Genomic DNA, 20,590 nt, shown 5'->3' on the forward strand with positions numbered 1-20,590 from the left:
TCTCTGTGCCCACACATCCCCAGTGTCTCTTGGTGTGTCCAAATTTCCTCTTCTTATAAGGACACCAAACAGACTGAATTAGGGCCCACCCTAACAGCTTCATTTTAACTTAATTACTTCTTTAAAGGCCCTACCTCTAAATACAGTCTAAATTCTGAAGTACTGGGAGAAAAGGCCTCAACAGATGAATTTGGAGGGGACACAATTCAGCCCATAACACTTGCCAACACACTCAGGGCTCTGTACAAATCTAACAGAGTGACAGATGAATGAATATTTAATGCCTCCTAGGATGCCTGCCTGGTTTTAGGGCCTGGCCTGATTTCCTCGGTCCTTTGCCCATACTGTTATGCACTGATTACTACTATTGCTGACCTCTTAATGACAAAATAAATTTATGTGGATTCTATGATAAAATTTCAAATATGGTTTTTATCAAATTCTTGAAATCAGTTTCTCTCAGAATTAATTTCCTCTACTCTCTGCTGGTCCTGTTTTAATAATATTTTTTAGTTCAGTATACTTCTGGGCGTCTGTCAGCTGTATTTGCCAGTTCACATCAATCTGTTTTCACCACATCAATTAGGCTTAACTCTTATTCTGCAAACCCCTCCATCACCTTGCTCACAGCTTTCAGGCCACTGGAGCTGCGTGCTGCTGGAGCTTACACAAATCTTCGCTGAGCTTCAAGCCTGGGACACCACAGAGTGGGGCTCAGATACAAAGTCTCTAATGAACACTCTCAATGTTAATATACAACTCCTTAATTTAGGGTTCTTTGGTCTGTTTCTACCTCTTTTTCTTTCCTTTATAATCAAATTTAAGTGAATGCTAAGAGAATTTTATCATCTGTTGTCATCCTGTATGGTACCTAACGGGCGATACGTTCCTATGTTCTAGGAAGGCAAACCAGTGGGACTATGCTAAGACTAAATTAATTTCAAACTTCGTTTGCATTCATATTGTAAGATTTAAATGTAATTTAATACCTCAAGCCGAATTAGATGCATATGAGAACTGTAACTACAGAAAATATTAAAATTTTTGAATGTCTACATCTCAAAATTCATCTTGTTCTGATAGATCTTTTACAAGCAGGCAGATTTTATTTAAGCCACTTAATAGTAATTGACCATTTGTATATGCAGAGATTTTAGACTAATTACCTTTTAACTCATAATTTGAGGAGACTATTAACCTAGCAATTAATGATATAGGTGGATTTCAGGACAAGTAATGGTGAAAAATGATAAAGTCTGCCAGTATTTAAGAGGCCATTGCAGACTATTTCTCTCTATCTCTATTGGATTTTTCTTACTATAACTACGATTAACACAAGATGGAATATTGTGTGGCCACTAAAAAGAATGGCAGTGAGGACCATGTCTCAAAATGGGAAATATTTTCTGTAATAAAAATGAGGAAAAAAAATATGGAATGTATATTATGATTACCACTATATCAAGGTGAATAATAGATTATTTTAAGAGAATACATAAACATATTAAGTTACTTTCATTATAGCGATGAGAACACAGAGGTTTTTTTTTAATATATTTTAAGGGATATATATGTTCATTTTTGATTTCAAAGATTTTAAAAAATACAATTTACTTGCTAATACAAAAATACTTGGTTACTCTTTCTTCTTTAATAAGATAGAAAACTACAGTAAACTAAAATTGAGGCACCCTATATTAATTCATCAATCCTCCCTTTTATATCTCTAACTCCTTTAACTTTCCCAAAATAAGTATTAAAGGTATTTCTTGCCTTTGTAATTTATTGCATAATTTTTGATATTCAAATTGTTTAGGAATTCCAGTAAAAGCTCTCTTTAAAAAAGTAAGACAAATTCCCAGCTAGAGAAATAGCTTATTGTAATCCTCTTTAATAGGACATAGAAATCAAGGGATATGCTTAGAGTTTAAGAAATTGAAGTGTTACCTAACTTGTTAGTCAAGGTTAGGTAAATGTTTAAAACATTTTTAAGCATTCAGATCTGCTTCTGTGGGTTAATTCTCTTATACATGCAGTCGACCATCTTGCAATTTAGAAGGCAAACCACCAGATCAATATAAGCTGGCTGAGAATGCTGAGGGAACTTTTGAAAAAATTACCCCCATGTGTTTCCCTTTTTAAAAAAAGTGGAATGAGTATGTAATTTATAATTTACCTTCCAAATTTATTGTATCAGTCAGGCAGTTTTATTATAAGAATCCTATATTTTATTCCTTGAGTTTGGCCAAAAAGGTAATTTTATTGGCTATGTGCTAAGAATATCTTGTCATCTTTTTCTTCTGAACCTCTGTACCCACCTTGACTTTGATCTTTAATAACTAGTCCCCAACTCAACTGTTTTTCTTTTTAATCTGACCCAATATCCTCTTACTAAATTATCTTGAAATCTTTGTTTCTTTGAAATTTTATAGAATGTATTTATTCTACCATTCATTAGATCTTAACAGATATTGTTTTGTAACATAGTTATTAGTTATAATGGTTTATAATAGATAACGTTGAATAAGCTTTGTTAAATGCTTTACTTGTGCTATTTAATTTAATCATCACAGCAATCTGTGATAGAGTTGCTAGTGTGATCTCCATTTTACAAGTGAAAAGGTTCAGATCTAAAGAGTCTGAGGCACTTTCTATGGGCACAGAGCCAATGAGTTTTGGAATCAGGGATTAGCTCAGGCACACACACACACACACACACACACACAGTGTCTAATCCATGTTTGCTTTATTCTTTACAATTATCTTAAACTGAATATATACATGTATGTCTTGAGTGTAATATAAAATTAACTCTCAACTAGATGTGAATTTTCAGGTACTTTTTTATTTTAGGAACCATGGTTTCCACACCTGATTGCTTATAACTTGAAGTGTGTTATTAAAAGAGGAGATTTTGGGTGCCAGCCTGGTGGTGCAGTGGTTAAGTTTTCACATTCTGCTTAGGCGGCCCAGGGTTTGCAAGTTCAGATCCAGGGTGCAGACCTACGCACCACTTATCAAGCCATGCTGTGGCAGGCATCGCACATATAAAATAGAGGAAGACGGGCACAGATGTTAGCTCAGGGCCAATCTTCCTCAGCAAAAAGAAGAAGATTGGTGGCAGATGTTAGCTCAGAGCTAATCTTCTCCTTCAAAAAAAAAAAGTGAAGATTTTGAGTCACATCCCCTAAAGATTTAGATTCAGATTCTCTGAACCTGGATTGGAGCTCAGTAAACTGTATTTAGAAAAATATCATAAATACATCCACAGGATTACCGTCTTCCTCTAAAGAATAACAAGGAGGAAAATGTCATCTGTGGCAGCTCATTAAAGCCATTGTTTTCCCTTATTGATGCTGTCTACATGAGAGCCCTGAAGAGGGCAAGATCCCACAGAGTAATCCTGAATATGTTCTATTTCCCAAAAATGGTCCTACCTCATACCCACAAACTAAACTTTACCCTACTCTTGGCACCTTCTATGTACTGTGCTCTGGATTCGACACTTCAGCTGTCATTTCAGAGGTACCCTCTCCTAGGACACTAACGACTGCTCAGAAGCTGATATGGATGTTTTAATTTCATTTATTTATTGCCTCACAGATGTCGTGTAGTGGTCTTAGAGGTAATGATTGCACATGACTTCCTCAGGTCTTTTCAGTGAGGTCTCAAAATCAACTTTAGTTACCCAGTTCCAGATATTGATTTACTCTTCTTAGAAATCTTGGGATCTAAATCTAATCTTTCCAAGAGTCTAAATAAACCAAATTTTATTCATCTGTGGACGTCTCACATTCTGTTCCACCTCTCTCTTCAAGGTATAAATAAATATCAAAAAATTTTACTTTATATTTATCATGCAGAATTCTTCATTAAATAACATACTTACCATGAAGTTTTAAAAAATCTAGAGCTGCATTCTATATTCCAGATTCCCTTACGTATGACATCATACTTGTTCTGCAACCGCACTTTCTGTCCAGTAGAAATTTAACGTGAATCATGTATGAAATTTGAAATTTTCTAGCAGTTGCATTAAAAAATAAAAAGGAAACCTGAAATTAAGTGTAAAAAATTTTAGCTAAATATTTCTAACATATTATAATTTCAACATGCAATCAATATAAGAACAACATTAATGAGATAGTTTACATTTTTTTTGTATTAAGTCTTCAGAATCTGGTGTATTGTTTTATAGTTACAGTACATCTTGAGTTGGATGCTAAATTTTCCTCAGAAATGCTTGATCTGGATACAGATTTCGTAAAATTTGCAACTGAAAAAGTATGTCCACCTATCCAAGTTTTTTCAAACATAATCTAACATTTTCTAATAACTGAAATGACAGCTTCTAACTTTAAACTTAGATGGTTAAAATTAAATAAATTAAAAATTCTGTTTCTCGGTCACACTAGCCACATTTCTAGTGGTCAATGACTCCATGTGGCTAGTGGCTACCATGTTAGACAAAGTAGCTCTAGGAACAGACTGTATATTTTTAATTATTGGGCTCACATGGTATGTGATTTTTGTGAAATGACAATCTCTTTGAGACTCATTTGGCTCATTTATACTACTCGGTTAATAATGTAACTATTCAATTGGGTTGTTGTTATACTTAAGTGAGAAAACACAATGCATTCAGTAACCATCATGGTCATTATACTACATTTAGACCAGTGGTGCTTACCCTCTTGCTGGTAATGGCTCCTTTGAAAATCTAGTGAAAATCGCCATCTGTCTCACATTAGACACATACACAGCGTACACCTATTTGCATATAACTTCAACAGATTCAGGGCAGCTGCATGAAGTCCATTGACACCTTCCTTAAGTATCTTTAGGCCCCAGGTTTACAATGCTTATTTTTTATTAATTGTTGTATATATTCAGTCACCAATACCCCATTATTCCCCTTCATCATTTGTGACTATGTCATGGAGTCATTAGAGGAAATGAGTTCATGTTGACCAGGAGGTTATTTATCAATATCACTCTAAATCATTTAATTATGCTTCAAGATCTCATTTGTTTTCCTCTATATTTACCTTTTACGCTAATTTCTGGTGCAGAGGAAATGCTTCTTATTTACCTGACATATACATGAATGTTGGTAATTGAAGATGAAATTCAATTAGTCTTGTACATAAAAGAAATATTATGTTACTTAGTTTTCACAAAATTTTTGACTAATTATTGTTAAAGCAGCTATATTTCCAAAGCAATTAATCACATATAATAAACACAAGACCTTTTTTGCTTATTTTTTAACTAGTATCACTTTTTGTTTTTTTGAGGAAGATTAGTCCTGAGCTAACATCTGCCTCCAATCCTCCTCTTTTTGCTGAGGAAGACTGGCCCTGAGCTAACATCCATGCCCATATTCCTCTACTTTATATGTGGGATGTCTACCACAGCATGGCTTGACAAGAGGTACCATGTCTGCACCCGGGATCGGAACCGACAAACCCCAGGCCACCAAAGTGGAACATGCGCACTTAACTGCTGTGCCACCAGGCCAGCCCCTAGACACACATATTTTTGAAGAATTCCCCAATAGCAAATACATTGACATTTAATGACCTGCCCTGAAAATATGTATACTGCATAAAATATGACATTCAAATTGGTTAAAAATGTAAATAATCTCAGAAATACGTTTAAGCAAAAAGCGATAGATATTAGTCTTAAATGAGTAAAATTTTAGATTAAAAAAGTTATAAAATGCTAAAAGTGACTATTTATCTTTATTCTAAAGCAGAGACAACTGCAAAATCTAAGAGTTTAGGTTAATTCTAGGTGCTAAGCTTTTAGGAGCCAGATAATAGGGAGGCCCTATGGTGGGGTTGAATTCACAATGCTTTGGAAGTCAAATACAATGGTTTGTTTCTGTAGACATATTCTAGCTCTGTGGTCTGGATAATGTATTTCCTCTCTCTAAGCTCTGCAATCTTCTTTCTTTTGTATATGTGGGGAAATAAAACAAAATTCAACTTTATTCTTTGGTTGCTTTCCCAAAAAAATAAATGAGACACAGGCCGGCCCTGGTGGCCTAGTGGTTAAGTTCAACATGCTCCACTTTGGCAGCCCGGGCATGGACCTCTACCACTAGTCTGTCAATGGCCATGCTGTGGCGGCAACTCACGTACAAAATAGAGGAAGATTGGCATCAGATGTTAGCTCAGGGCAAATCTTATTCAGAAAAAAAAATTATGAGATACAATATGTGAAGTACCTGCTTATAATGAGTGCTGAATAAAAAATCTTGTTCCCTTTCTCTTTCCTTCCACATTCTATCCTTAACTTGTTGTCAAATTAAATAACAACATTCCTTTGGTGGCTGTGCAGGGGGAACCAGAGATCTCATTGCAGAAACATTTCTTAAAAAGGGAGAAGTAAAGGGCACACGTTGACAGTGTCCCCTATGATGCAAGATGTACCCCCTACAAACAACAACAAATAGTGGTCTCCTTCTCTTTTCTTGCATTCCCTTCCTGTAGAGTTCGAAGATGTCAAATTCTATTGATTTAAGAAGCCAGTCAGATAGCCTAATTGTATGAAGCAGCATGATATCAAATACAGACGTGTTTTACAAACTGTGGCAAATCAGAGCATGCATGCCGTTTGCATGTTGCATATAAAGGCATTCAAATTCAGAATTTTAAAAATAATTGCTGTGGCAGAAATAAAAACAGCCAAGTATGTAGCCATCATTTTGCCACTTCACAATCAAGAGGTGTGCATGTCAGGCTCTCAAAATGTGTAAAGTTCAAAAGAACAAATTTATGGTTAACATTGATATCTGCAGGGTTTGTGGTCCTTCTAGATATGTACCGAGGTAGTATGGCCTGTTAGAACTCATCAAAACTCTAAGTTAAGGCACTGGGCTGCCCAACAAACTGTAGTTCCTCCCCTTGCAAGTGTGTGGTCTTTGGCAGATTATTCAATATCTTCTATAAAATGTGATAGCAATAATATACCTAAGGCATGGGATTTTTGTGAGGATAAAAGAAATTAATACCTATAAAAAATGTAAGGCAATACCTAGAACTCAGCAAGAACTAAATAAATATTGTCTCATTTTTATTATGTACATTCTTAAAATCATTCCCGCCTTAAAGAAACCCTAATACACCCAATTACTCTGTTTTGATTCTAATTAGTCTAGGCTACCGAACTAGAAAAAAAAAAAAAATAGGGCAACATCAGGACCACTCTTATAGGATGGTCTAGATGGTAAAGTATCATTTGATATAGATTTGATTGTATGTATTTATTTGTTTCTATAGTTGATATAGAAGTCTGCGCATCTGGATGCCATTTGAATGTCTGTCTGACATAAGTTCTTAGAAGGAAGCTCTTGTGTGCTCTGCACAGTCTAAAAATACAGGGTGTGTTGGGTGTAGGAATTTAGCAATGTAACAGCAGCTCTGTTTTGTTAAGATTACTCCATGATTCATTGTTGTAATGATGGTAATTATATTTATAGCTACCATGCTTAAAACTTTCTAGAACTATACTGTGTAGAATGAAATAAGTTGAATGGAGGAAAACTAAATGTTTCACAAAATGGAACTTTCCACAATGATACTTAAGTTATCAATAAAGAATTGTAGTGCTAGAAGGAGCCTTAAAATACTGTTATTCTTTTTAATAATAACCAAAGAAGATATTGCTTAAACTTTCCCGGGGCCTCAGAGTATGCACAATTCCAAAGCACAGATTTATTTTTAAAATAAATCCTTCCCCACGTGATCTAAATATCTCAAATATCGTGTTTCTTGATTGTCATAAGGTTAAACAAACTAGAAATCAAATTACCAACAAAACATTAATGGTAAAAGATACCATTGACAGTGAAAAGGCACGCCACAGACGGGGAGGAGATATTTGCAACGCATATCCCAACAAAGAACTCATGTCAAGACTATAAAAGAAACCCTACAATAAAAAAAAAAAATGGGGAAAACTCTTAACTGGTCACTTCACCAAACAGGGTATTCAACTGACCAATAAGCCTATGAAAATGTTCATAATATTAATCGTTGAGAAGATGTAAAATAGAACCACAATGAGAAAAATTTTAAAAACTATAAGATATCTCTATATACCTACCAAGGGCTAAAATTAAAAAGAGTGAGAACATCACATTTTGCCAAGGATGCAGAACAATTGGAACTTCATATATTGCTCGGATGTAAGAAAAATAATACAATCATTTTAGAAAACTTTTTGCAGTATCTACTAAACTTAAATATATACTTACCCTATTATCCAGCAATTCCAACATAAGGTAAATATTCAAGAGAAATCAGTGCATAAGGCACTTCAAGAATGTTCATACCAGCTTTATTTTATTAGCCTAAAACTGGAAATAACCCAAATATTATGAAGAGTAGAATGGATAAATAAACTGTGGCATAGTCATAAAATGAAATACAGCCTGAAACATAAAAAGGATGAACTGCCACCATACAACATGGATGAATCATACTGACATCATGATGAGCTAAAAAAGACAGAAAAAGACTACTCCGTGTGTGATTCCATTTATGTGAATTTCCAGAACAATTAAAACTGCTCATAGTGACAGAAGTCAGAATAGCTGGAACCTCTGAGGTTGACTGGAAAGGAAAAAAAAGAAGCCTTCTGAGAAACGTTTTTTATGTGGATCCAGGTGGTTATACAGTTGCACATATTTGAAAAAGTCACTTAAGATTTGTGCACTTTTCTATATCTGTGTTATATTTTAAAAAAATACTCTCTACACTGTGACTAAACAATGAACATGAATAATCCTCTCATACTTTAGCAAAACAATGGGCAAGACGACTGAAAGAGAAGACTTTCACATGGGAAATAAACTGATTTTATGTAAAAGAAGATCAAATGCAGGGTTCTTCATTGTTGTTGTTTGATTGTTGTGTTATGCTGGTTTTTTAATAGATAAACTTGATTTATTTGGAATTTAAACAGGAGATTTGTCTACTTTCTCCTACTTTTTAATTTACTCAATCATTTCTTTATATAAGTATGGGTTCACAGTTATTTATTTTATACTTTGGGGTTAATCTACTACAACATTATTTTGTTACTCAAATTGTACAGTTTTGGCTATTAGTAGCTTTTCTTCAGTTGGTCTCTTTGAAAAACCCTCATCATTGTGGAGATTTTTTTGTTGATGTTTTTCTTTGTTTGATTTTTAGCACTTTTATACTTTCTGGTACTGCAAGATGCTCCAAGAAAGAAGTAATTACATTTTTTTAAAGTGCTGATGGTATTATTAAGGTCAGGGCTATTTAATGCATATAGACAATACTCCTAACTCAGGCCAGACTTATTGCTAAAAAGGCCATTATAACAACTGCCATAAAGAATCTGGACAGAGATTAGAGATGTTAATAACTGTGTGTTTTATTTAAGTCAATGTGATATGAGGAGCTGTGATTGATGGAGGAGGAGCTTTAAAAGTCTTGTCTTACTTATGGAGAGATATTAATAACTTAATTAAATATGTTCTTTCTAAGAAAATGTGCTGTAAAGAATGTGATTGATGGATAAGAGCTTTTAAAAGTTTTGCTTCACCTCTACACTCAGATTATAGTTTCAGTTAAACTATCCACCCTCAGAGAAGGCAACTTTCTTGGGAGAAGGGAGGACTTTTACATGCAAATCAGTTTCTGTCTCATTACATCTTTTCCTAGCAAATGGTTGTTAGAATTTACAGTTTCGTCAAATAGTCTTCATGTGGAGGTAAAAGTGCCACAGAAAGAAAGAAAATGAATGGATTTGTTCAAGTGATAACAATAATATGAAATTATCTCTGCAGTGTTATAATCAAGGTGGTTCTAACGGGTGCACCTGAATCTGTAATGCATCATAGAAAAAGAACTATTCATATAAATAAAGACCAGTTTAATTGTTGACAAAATATACTTCCAATTATTTTCTAAAATAAAAGAGAAAAAATGAAGAGAAAAATTTGTATAGTTCAACTCAAAGAACATAGATGAAAGGATTCTCTCTTTATTATTACTGTTTGAAAATTCTTATTTTCTCTGCAACCTGATTTATTTCCAGTTTCCTATACAATATTCTTCTATGTCATTTTCCATGTGAAATCTTTACATCTCAAACAACCCATCCAGTCATTTTAATGACATATCTCTGCTTCTAATTCATGTGGTTGTCGTGAGTACCTTGAGTGGTTCAGCTTTTATGTTCATGTGGTTTTTGTATAGAAGTATGTTGAATAGCAAAAAGCACATTTTTATGCACTTAAGACTTGTTTCTCAAGCTATTTTCTTGAGAAAGCATTCTAAGAGTTTTGAGCAACTACCTCCCAATAGGAATCAAACTAGGCTTTGTGAGCACCTTTTTTCCACTCCTGAAACTCCGTCTTCCTTTCCTTTTATTCCCACTCCTTCCTTTCCCTTCCCTTTCCTCCTCCCTTCCATCCATGCATGCATATTTATTGAGCACTTACCATATGCTGAACCTTGTTGTAGTCCCCCACCCCACTATAGGTCTTCAGCACCAGTTAAAACTGGACACAAATTGCCCTAGATACAGCCACCCATGGAGTCAGCTGTGCATTCTTTGGGCTTGAATGATACTGCACCAAGTACCATATGTAGTATCTTTCTATCGTTTCTGTTGCTATGTTCACTTTCTGGTTATTGCTGCTGATTTTTAAACATTGTTGCCATCCTCCATGAAGCCCCAGTCTTAGAGACACTTCTCTGCTCTGCTGAAGTCACAAGATATTGTTTTCCATGGTGGACCCAAAATTTTGTGCCCTCTGTATCGGCTGGAGTTTTTTTTACCTATCCTGGGATAATATCAAGTCATTTGATGAACGACGATTAGGGAAATTTTCTTTCTCAGTCTGGGAATCTAGAAGTTTGTTTAACACGTTTTCCCCGAGCAGGAATTCAGATCTCAGACTCTGTTAATACCTCCAAATCTTTCTGCACTTTTTCCACCTCTTAACAGATGTTACCTCAGTTTTTATGTCTTTTAGGCAAGAGCACAAATTTAGGTTCAACCCTAGAAAATTTGGGGGCTCATTAGAGAAGGAATTTCTGAGAAATGGGATTGAGGTAAAATTTAGATCCCCATTATTTATTCTGTTACGTATCTTACTTGCAAGATTAAACATGGTTGGTCCCATATCCATATTTTGGTCCAGAGGGACAGAACTGTGTCTAATCCATAGAATGAATCCACAGAATGAAATCAAACATGTAGATCTTCTATGGAATTGGCCTGATCCCAGAAATAAAACAAACAATTCAAGAAAAGGAAAATATGGCCTCTCTCCAGTCCAAGACTTCAATGGAAATCCAGGAGGCACTGGAAAGAATGATTTTCTGATCTAGCCCAGAAACAGATTGAATTTATAACTATAGCTTATAGTTAGTCTTCGTTGTGTAACCTTTCTCTGCACTGTCTGTTGTCCTCACTTTAGTGTGAATAACATTAAGAAAAAACATCAAAATTCTGTTGTCTGGCAGCTGGGCCCTTGTTTCAGAATTCCTGTCAGTAGGTGCAAGTTAGATTGTTGAATACAGTGGAGCACAGAAGCAGTCATGTCAGAGCTAATAGGAAGTGATGTGGCTTCCTTTCTTCACAAAGAAAAAGATAAAAGGGAGACTAAGACTCTTCCACATTTTAGTTCTAATTTTATATAAAGAAGAATAAGGGCATGGGAAATTATAAAAGGTAAGATGTATATATTTAATTCACATTTATTGAATGTTCATTTTATGTCTATAATATATTAGATGTGGGGAATAAAAAATTTCAACACAAAAATAAAACATAATTCCTGGCTTTGAGGAGATATATAGATTATTAGAATTTATGTATTTTGGTTTCTGAATTTCAATTGTGATATTATGCTATATATAGATTTTAATTTCAGCAGGTTTTTTTCTTCCAGATATGATTAATATCTCTCTTAATATTTGTTTATTCTTGTTGTCTTTAGGAGATAGTCAACTTCAACTGTCGGAAACTAGTGGCTACGATGCCTCTTTTTGCTAACGCGGATCCTAATTTTGTGACTGCCATGCTGAGCAAGTTGAGATTTGAGGTGTTTCAACCTGGAGATTATATCATACGAGAAGGAGCTGTGGGTAAAAAAATGTATTTCATTCAACATGGTGTTGCTGGTGTCATCACAAAATCCAGTAAAGAAATGAAGCTGACAGATGGCTCTTACTTTGGAGGTTAGTAAAAAGGAGAATGCAACTGAGATGAAATCTAAGTTTCTCGTGATATGTGTCTTTATCAGAATTTTGGAGATGTCCGAATCTTTATTTGTCGGTTTTGAATATGGGCTTGTGTCTGAATTCTGATAAAAGTGTCTCTAATGGTATGTTTTCACATTTCTGTGCCACGTGTTCACTGCATGCGCATTTACTACTGTATCAGTGAGACTATCGTTTCATCCTCTTAAACTGGAACCAACTAACAGCGGCTTAAACCAGATGGAAAGCATATTTTTCTCTCATGCAGAAGTCCCAGTAGGGTCAGATGGTTCTCCCAAAGACAGTTTTCAGGAACCCAGATTTCAGTTTGTTTGTTTGCCATCTTCTAGAGTGTTTTTCTCATTTATACAAGAGGAGCTGGTTCCTTTCTATCATGGTTCAATATATGGCCCACAGAAGGTGGAAGAGGGGACAGAGGAAGCGAAGAGTGAGCAGCTTCCCTTTAGATGTGTGCCCAGAATTGCCAACATCACTGCTATTCGCATCCGATTGGCCAGAATTTAGTTACAAGGGCACCTCTAGGTGTAAGGGAGGCTGGGAAATGTAGCCTCTAGTTGAAAGGTATATTAGCCGGGTTCTCCAGAGAAACAGGACCCTTAGGATATATATACCCCAAAGGAGATTTATTATGAGGAATTGACTTATGTAAATATGGAGACTGACAAGTTCTATGATCTGCCGTCTGCAGGCTGGAGACTCAGGAAAGCCGGTGGTATAATTCAGTCCCATATCAAAGACTGAGAACCAGGGGAGCTCTTGGTTTTTAAAGTTTCTTAGACTTTCCTTGTTTTTGGTGAACTTGACAGTTTTGAGGAGCACTGGTAAGGTATCATACAGAATGTCCCTCAATTAGGATTTGCCTGATGATTTTCTCATCATTAGATTGGGGTAGGATTTTGGAGGACTGCTATTTGGAAGCTAGTCACTACGCACAGCCCACAACTAAGGACTGGGGAATAACACTCCACCTCCTTAAGGGCAGAATATGCACATAAATTATTCGAAATTTTTTTAAACAGAAAACTTATTTACTCTCTCACATTTATTTGTTTATTAAATCCTTTTTTTTATATCAGTAAAGACTCATGGATATTTATTTCATAATTTGGGTTATAATCCAATACTACTTTATTAATTATGCTGCCCAAATTGTTCCAGCTTTGGGCATTTGAGCCTCTTTCAGTTGGCCCATGTGTGCCTTTGAAATATCCCCATTATTGTGGGTTTGGGGTTTTTTTTAAGATTTTTTTCCTATTTTCTAGCACCATGAGATGTTCCAGGCTCATCTTGTATATTTACTACCCTGTCTTAGAATCAGCCGTTTCTCCAAAGATCCCTGGTTTCTTTGATTGGATAGTGGTTTTAGAAACTAAGAGCTGGACACTAGATGTGCTCATTGCTACTGGACTATAATTACTTTTAGGCCCTCTCCACTGATAAGGCAAAGATATACATATATATATGTATTTACTAACCTGTATATATACACATATCTATAAATATTTCTAAGTGTAGCCATCTATAACCATATTAAGCTAAATATGAGTCCATACTTTTATTTCCAACTCTAATGCATTACCACCTGGATTATTCTAGCCTCCTTCCCTTGCTTATCTGTAATACTCCACTTACTCCACAGTAAGAAATCTGTTTCCCACAATCGCCCATCCATCTACTTAGTTGTCCAAGTCTAGTATACATGTATAGTGGTTTTAGAATTGCTAATGCATACATCCATGGGAAATAATTTTATCAACTAGAGTACAAGTCTTGTGTCCAATTCCTTTTGCCTCTCCATTCATTTGCAAAGACAGGTCAGCATCTTATTCCGTTCAATGAGATTGTTTCATACATTTGTAATACATTTATTTTCTTTTGTTGTATTCTGCATTCCATCCTGAGAACTCCTGACTTTGTAAATTATTTTTTTGGTTTGCATACCATAAGATTTAATTTTTGCACTGTAAAGTTTTACAGGTTTTGACAAATGCTTACTGTCTTGCATTCACCATTATGGTATTCTATAGTTTTACCACCTCAGAAAAGTCTTTGTGCATCAACTATTCAACCTTTCCCTGCTCCCAAATCTATGGTAACCACTGATCTGTTTACTACCTCAATAGTTTTGCCTTGTCTCAACTATCATATAATTAGAATCATATAGTATATAGTATTGTTTTTCTTTAAATGTCAAACTCTGATTGTTAATTTCTGTACTACAGGAAATTGAGTTTTGTATATTAATCGTTGATCCAGTGACTATGCTATACTCACTTATGAGTTATAGGATTTGGGTCAATTCTTTGAGATTTTCTCTATAGACAGTCTTGTCATCTACAAATAGAGCCTATGTTATTTCTTCATTTCCAATCCGTATACCTTTTATTATCTTTTCTTTTCTTATTTCACTGGCAAGGACTTCCAGTACCATGTTGAATTGGAATGGTGAGAGTGAACAGAGTTGTCCTGATCTTTCGTTAGTCCTCATAGAGAATTTTTTCCTCATAATTTTAGAGTAATCATCCACTTTCTCACTATTAAGTATGATACTATTTGAAAGTTTTTTTATAGGTATTCCTTATCAAATTGAGGAAGTTCACCCCTATTACTTTTCTGAGAGTTATTGGTTTTTTTAAATCATAAAAGGATGCTGCATATTGTCATTTTTTTCACAGCCAATTTTGTGATCATATGTGCTTTTTCTTCTTTAGCCTGTTGTGGTAGATTACATTGATTGAATTTGATTTTGAATGTTGAACCAGCCTTGCATGCCTAAAATACATTTTTAATGTACAAAAAGTGCAGTAAAATGTGTGAAAATTGTTGGATTCAATTATATAATATTTTTATCACAAATTTTATATCTCTGTTCATGAGAGACACAGCTCTGTACATTTTCTTTCCTGTAATATGTTTTTCTGGTTTTTGTATTAGGGTAATTCTCACTTCAGAGAATGGAATAGGAAGTGTTCTCTCTGCTTCTCTTTTCTGGAAAAGATTGTGAAAAGTTTGTATCATTGCTTCTTTAAATATTTCATAAAATTCACTAGTGAAAGCATCTGGTTATTCATATTTTACAAGGTTATTAATTATTGATTCAATTTCTTTAATAGATATAGGGATATTCAGGTTATCTACTTCTCATTATGTGAGTCTCATTAGTTTGTCCTTGCAGGAATGGATCCCTTTCATCTAAATTATTAAATTTGTGGGCATAGAGACGTTTGTAGTATTCTTTAATTATCCTTTTTAATGTTCCCAGGATCAGTACTGATGATCACTCTTTCACATTGGATGTTGATAATTTGTTTCTTCTCTCATTTTGTTTCTTGACTAGCTCTCCTAGAAAAATTTTTTGAAATCTTTTCAAGAGCTAGATTTTGCTTTCCTTGGTTTTCTTCACCATTTTCTGTATTCAATTTTATTGATTTCTGCTCTGATTTTTATGATTTCCTGATTCTTCTTGCTTTAAGCTTAAATTACTTCTTTCCCTAATTTGCTAAGATGAAGCTTTGATTATCGATTTTATATATTTCTTCCTTTCTATATATGTATTTCATGCTATATGCTATATTCTATAAATCCCTCTCTAAGCATTGCTTTTCCTGCCTCCCAAATATTTGATGTCATATTTTAATTTTCTCTAGTTCAAAATATTTGTTTAATTTATGTTGAGATTTCTTCCTCAACCTATGTGCTATTTAAAGTGTTTTATGGGGCCAGCTCTGGGGCACAGCTGTTAAGTTCGCATGTTCCACTTCGGCAACCTGGGGTTTGCCGGTTCTGATCCCGGTGCAGACCTATGCACCACTCATCAAGCCATGCTATGGCAGGTGTCCCACATATAAAATAGAGTAAGATGGGCACAGATGTTAGCTCAGGGCCAATCTTTCTCAGCAAAAAGAGGAGGATTGGTGGCAAATGTTAGCTCAGGGCTAATCTTCCTCAAAAAAAAAAAAGAAAAAAAAGTTTTTTCAATATTGGGGATTTTCCAGCTATCTTTCTGTTGTCAATTTCTAGTTTAATTCTGCTGAGGCATGAGAATTTATTTTGCATGATTTCCATTACTTTTTATCTGCTAACTTGTATTTTATGGCTCTGAATCCTGGTAAATGTTCCATGTGAACTTGAGGAAAATATGTATTCTGCTATTATTGGATGGAGCATTCTATAAATGTCAATTAGATCAAGTTTATTGATGATGCAGTTCAGGCCAACTATATCCTTGCTGGTTTTTGACCTGCTTGATCTATCAATTACTAAAAGAGGGGTGTTGAAGTCTCCAATTATAATAGTGAATTCATCTATTTCTCTTTGCAGCTCTATTAGTTTTTTCCACATGTGTTTTGACATCCTATTATTGGGTGCATACATGTTTAGGATTATTATATCTTCTTGGAGAATTGACCCTTTCATCATTACATAATACCCTGCTTTATGCAGGCAAAATTATCTGATAATTTTTCTTGTCCTGAAATCTGCTTTGTCTGAAACTAATATAGCTACTCTAGCTTTCTTGTGATCAGTATTAACATGATATATCTTCCTATAGCCCTTTGCTTTTTTTTCTTTTTTAAATTGTGGTAAAATGCACAAACATAAAATTTGTCATCTTAACCATTTTTAAGTGTATGGTTCAGTGGTATTGAATACATTCATAATGTGCGACCATTACCACCATCCATCTACAGAGCTCTTTTCATTGTAAAACTGCAACTCTATACCCATTAAACAATAAATCCTATTCCCTTTTTCCTCCCAGTCATTGGCAGCCACCATTCTATTTTCCATCTCTATGATTTTTTACTACTCTAAGTACCTCACACAAGTGGAATTGTATAGCATTTATATTTTTGTGACTGACTCATTTCACTTAGCATAATGTCTTCCAGGTTCATCCACGTTATAGCATATGTCAGAATTTCTTTTCTGTTTAAGGCTTAATAATATTCTATTGTATGTGTATATATATATATTTATATATATATACCACATTTTATTTATTCATTCATCCACTGATAGATAACTGAGTTGCTTCCATATTTTAGCTATTGTGAGTAATGCTGCTATGAACATAGGTATACAAATATCTCTTTGAGACCCTGTTTTCAATTCTTTTAAGTATATACCCAGAAGTGGAATTGCTGGATCATATGGTAATTCTATTTTTAACTTTTTGGAGAATGCTTGTACTATTTTCCATAACAGCTGTACAATTTTACATTCTCATCAAGAGTGCACAAGTGTTCCAATTTCTCCACATCTTCATCAACACTTATGTTTTGTTTTTTGATAATAACCTTTCTGATAGGTGTGAAGTGGTATCTTATTGTAGTTTTGATTTGCATTTCCCTAATGATTAGTGACATTGAGCATTTTTTTTCATGTGTTTATTGGCCATTGGTATATCTTCTTTGGAGAAATGTCTATCCAAGTCCTTTGCCCATTTTGGAATCAGGTTGTTGCTAATTTTTAGGAGTTCTCTATATATTTCTGATATCAATCTTTTATCAGATATATGATTTGTAAATATTTTATCCCATTTTGTAGATTGCCTTTTTATTCTGTTGATAGTGTCTTTTGATGCACAAATTTTCTAAATTTTCATGAAGTCTAATTTTTCTAATTTTTCTTTGATTGCTGTGCCTTTCTTTGCAAGAAATCATTGCCAAATCCAATGTTGTGAAGATTTGCCCTATGTCTGCCCTATGTTTTGTTCTTTGAATTAATTCAAAGGGAGCAAAGACTTCCAAGCATGTCAGAACTAAAACCAGAAGTTCCCTTATATTTGTTTAATCTCTAAATCTATAATATATCTCTTTTCTTCTTCTTAATACTGTTCTTTTCTGTTTTGTCACTTTTTTAATGTCTCATTTACATTAAATATTTATTATTTTTGTGGTCTTTTCAAAAAAACAGTTTTTATTTTCATTTCTTTTTTATTTCAATAATTTATGCATTTTTTCTTTTTGAAATCTTTTCTTCCATTTCTTTTAATTTTTTAGTTTTTGCTTTTTGTCTTTTAGCTTCTTGAATTTAAAAAAGTAGCATATTTATTTTTAACCATTCTTCATTTGGTGACTGTAATTTGAGTACACATAAATCTGACTATACTGTTTTGGCCAAACTCCATTGCATTTTTTTATATAGTGATTTATTATGCATTATTTCTAAATAGAGTGCACTTTAAGTCTAGATTTATTATGTAATACATGAGTTATCTTTTATTTAAATTATTTTCAAAAATTTTAAATGGAAACTTTTGGAGAGGGGATGGTGGGGAGAAAGAAGCCCATGTTTGAATAGGAGAATTACAGAATATCAGATATGTTAAAAGATAAATTGTATTGATAATAAGTGATGAATAAGAAAGATGATAAGATTAAAGGAGATTTATTTTAAGAAGAGTGAAATGTTCTACAATTACTAAACAGCTATAAAAATTAAAATGTAATTCTATATAGAATATATATATTTTATCCATTCTCCTAAATGTCTTAAGATGTAAATGATCAACTCTAAATTTAGCTTTATAAAATTTCCAGTGTAGGCATCCCACGTTTCAACAATGTAACAAATATTTCCCCTATAGTTTATTCCTATAAGAGTCAAATATCTGCTTATTCAACCCAATCACTTCAATAAGAAATTCTGTAAAATAATATTTTGTTTTGGTTCACTGCTTTCAGCCTTATTTGCATTTTCACTATGATGACCTGAAGTGGCTGTTAGTGGACCTCAGGGTACTGAAAGCACAAGTCTTTGATGGACAGTTTATGGAAAAAAAATAGGTCTGCATTGCTTTCCATTCTCTCACACATAACAATTGATGTTTGTTTGATTTAAACACCAGAGAAGATATTGAAAGGCAGTTAGAATCTAACAATAATAAATTGTACTTATGTAGCATGTTAGAATTTATAATTCATACCTCTTTAAGTATTTAATATAAAATTTTGAAATGAATAGATTTCTGTAGTATACTGATTTTATATTTGGGTAAGCTGCGTGTGGCGAGTTCATAGTATTGTTAAGAAGAAGAGCCAAGCATCAATTGAGGAATGCTCATTCCACTCTTCTAAACTGTCCGAGTTAAATAAACATAATCAGTGCACATAGCAGACTCCAAGTAAAAGGTGAGCAAAATAGTAAGATAAGGAGACTTATTCAAAGAAAGATCAAATTCAGAGTTTTGTATTCTGTGCCTAACTTGATTTATTTCTACAATAATACACGATAATGTTTCTAGATCAGCACAGATTTTTTTTTTAACCCAGAGAAGTTTTTTGGTTTTTGTTTTTGTGTGTATGTGTCGAGGTCGGGGAGACGGTGTGTTAGATCAGCTCGTCACATTCAGCACTCTCACCAACAGAGGGCCCAAGTAACCTTCTAGGAGAGAGAGTGTGAGAAAATGAACACAGAATAAGTGCCTATTGTGTATTAGGCACATTCATGGGTCCTGGGGATACAGCATTGAGCAAAACAGACACAATTCCCCACAGTCCTGGAGTTTATTTTAGTGGGTACTTATTTTAGACAGAAGAATTTAATAAAGAAACCTGGAAATTGCTGAGATATTAAACCACATTATCAGATGGTGATAAATGCTTTGGCGAAAGTTAAAGCAGGGAAGCAGGATCAGGAACGCTTCCTTGCCCATCGGCCATATGGGATTAGAGTTTGGGCATGTGGGATTGCCTGGGAGTCCCAGGCTTCCTGTTGAGATTGATGGTGAGTGGGCATAAAGCCACTAATGAGATTGGTCCTCGTGGCTCAGGCCAAGTGGATGGTGAGGCAGTGAGTTTTGGGTGCTAAAGGAGTGAGGGTCTTGCTTGTAGGAAAAGGAGTATTTAGACTTTTCTTGACTCCTCCTATGAGGAAAATTTTATAATTCTCCTCTTACATATGCAAAAAATGAGCCTCAGAGGAGTTAAGCAAACTGGCCAAGGCCATGTACCTGAAAAGGGACACAGCCAGCTTTCAAACTCAGCTATGAATCTGAGCCCAAGGCCTGTGTTTTGTCCCCTGTACCTCACTGCTTCCTAAGACAAGGCATGATGACCCTCTAGGATGTAAACTTCAAACGTTACCAAGCCTTAGCTTCTCTTCAGAGCCATCCATGGCCCTTTTATACATGCATTTATTAAACTGATTTGTAATCTATTCATGTGTTCTACTTAACCCTCCTATTAAAGTAATCGTGTTATTAATATATTCTCCACTAAGATAAAATGCCACTAATATACCTCACTAAAATTTCAAATGTGTATCTTCATATTCTAAAATTCATGATTTTAAAGAAAATCTTCTGTTTC

General features: G+C 34.4%; 1 protein-coding gene across 1 annotated transcript in view; it reads left to right on the forward strand.

The window, feature by feature from the left end:
* HCN1 (hyperpolarization activated cyclic nucleotide gated potassium channel 1) overlaps positions 1-20,590 on the forward strand; it is a 368,640-nt gene that overhangs the window by 308,077 nt on the left and 39,973 nt on the right. Inside the window, exon 6 of the mRNA XM_046672402.1 lies at positions 11,993-12,233. Coding sequence (XP_046528358.1) covers positions 11,993-12,233 — 241 coding nt within the window. The remainder of the gene's footprint in view (positions 1-11,992; positions 12,234-20,590) is intronic.

Source organism: Equus quagga, chromosome 9 (assembly GCF_021613505.1).
Source record: "Equus quagga isolate Etosha38 chromosome 9, UCLA_HA_Equagga_1.0, whole genome shotgun sequence".
Lineage (NCBI taxonomy): Eukaryota > Metazoa > Chordata > Mammalia > Perissodactyla > Equidae > Equus > Equus quagga.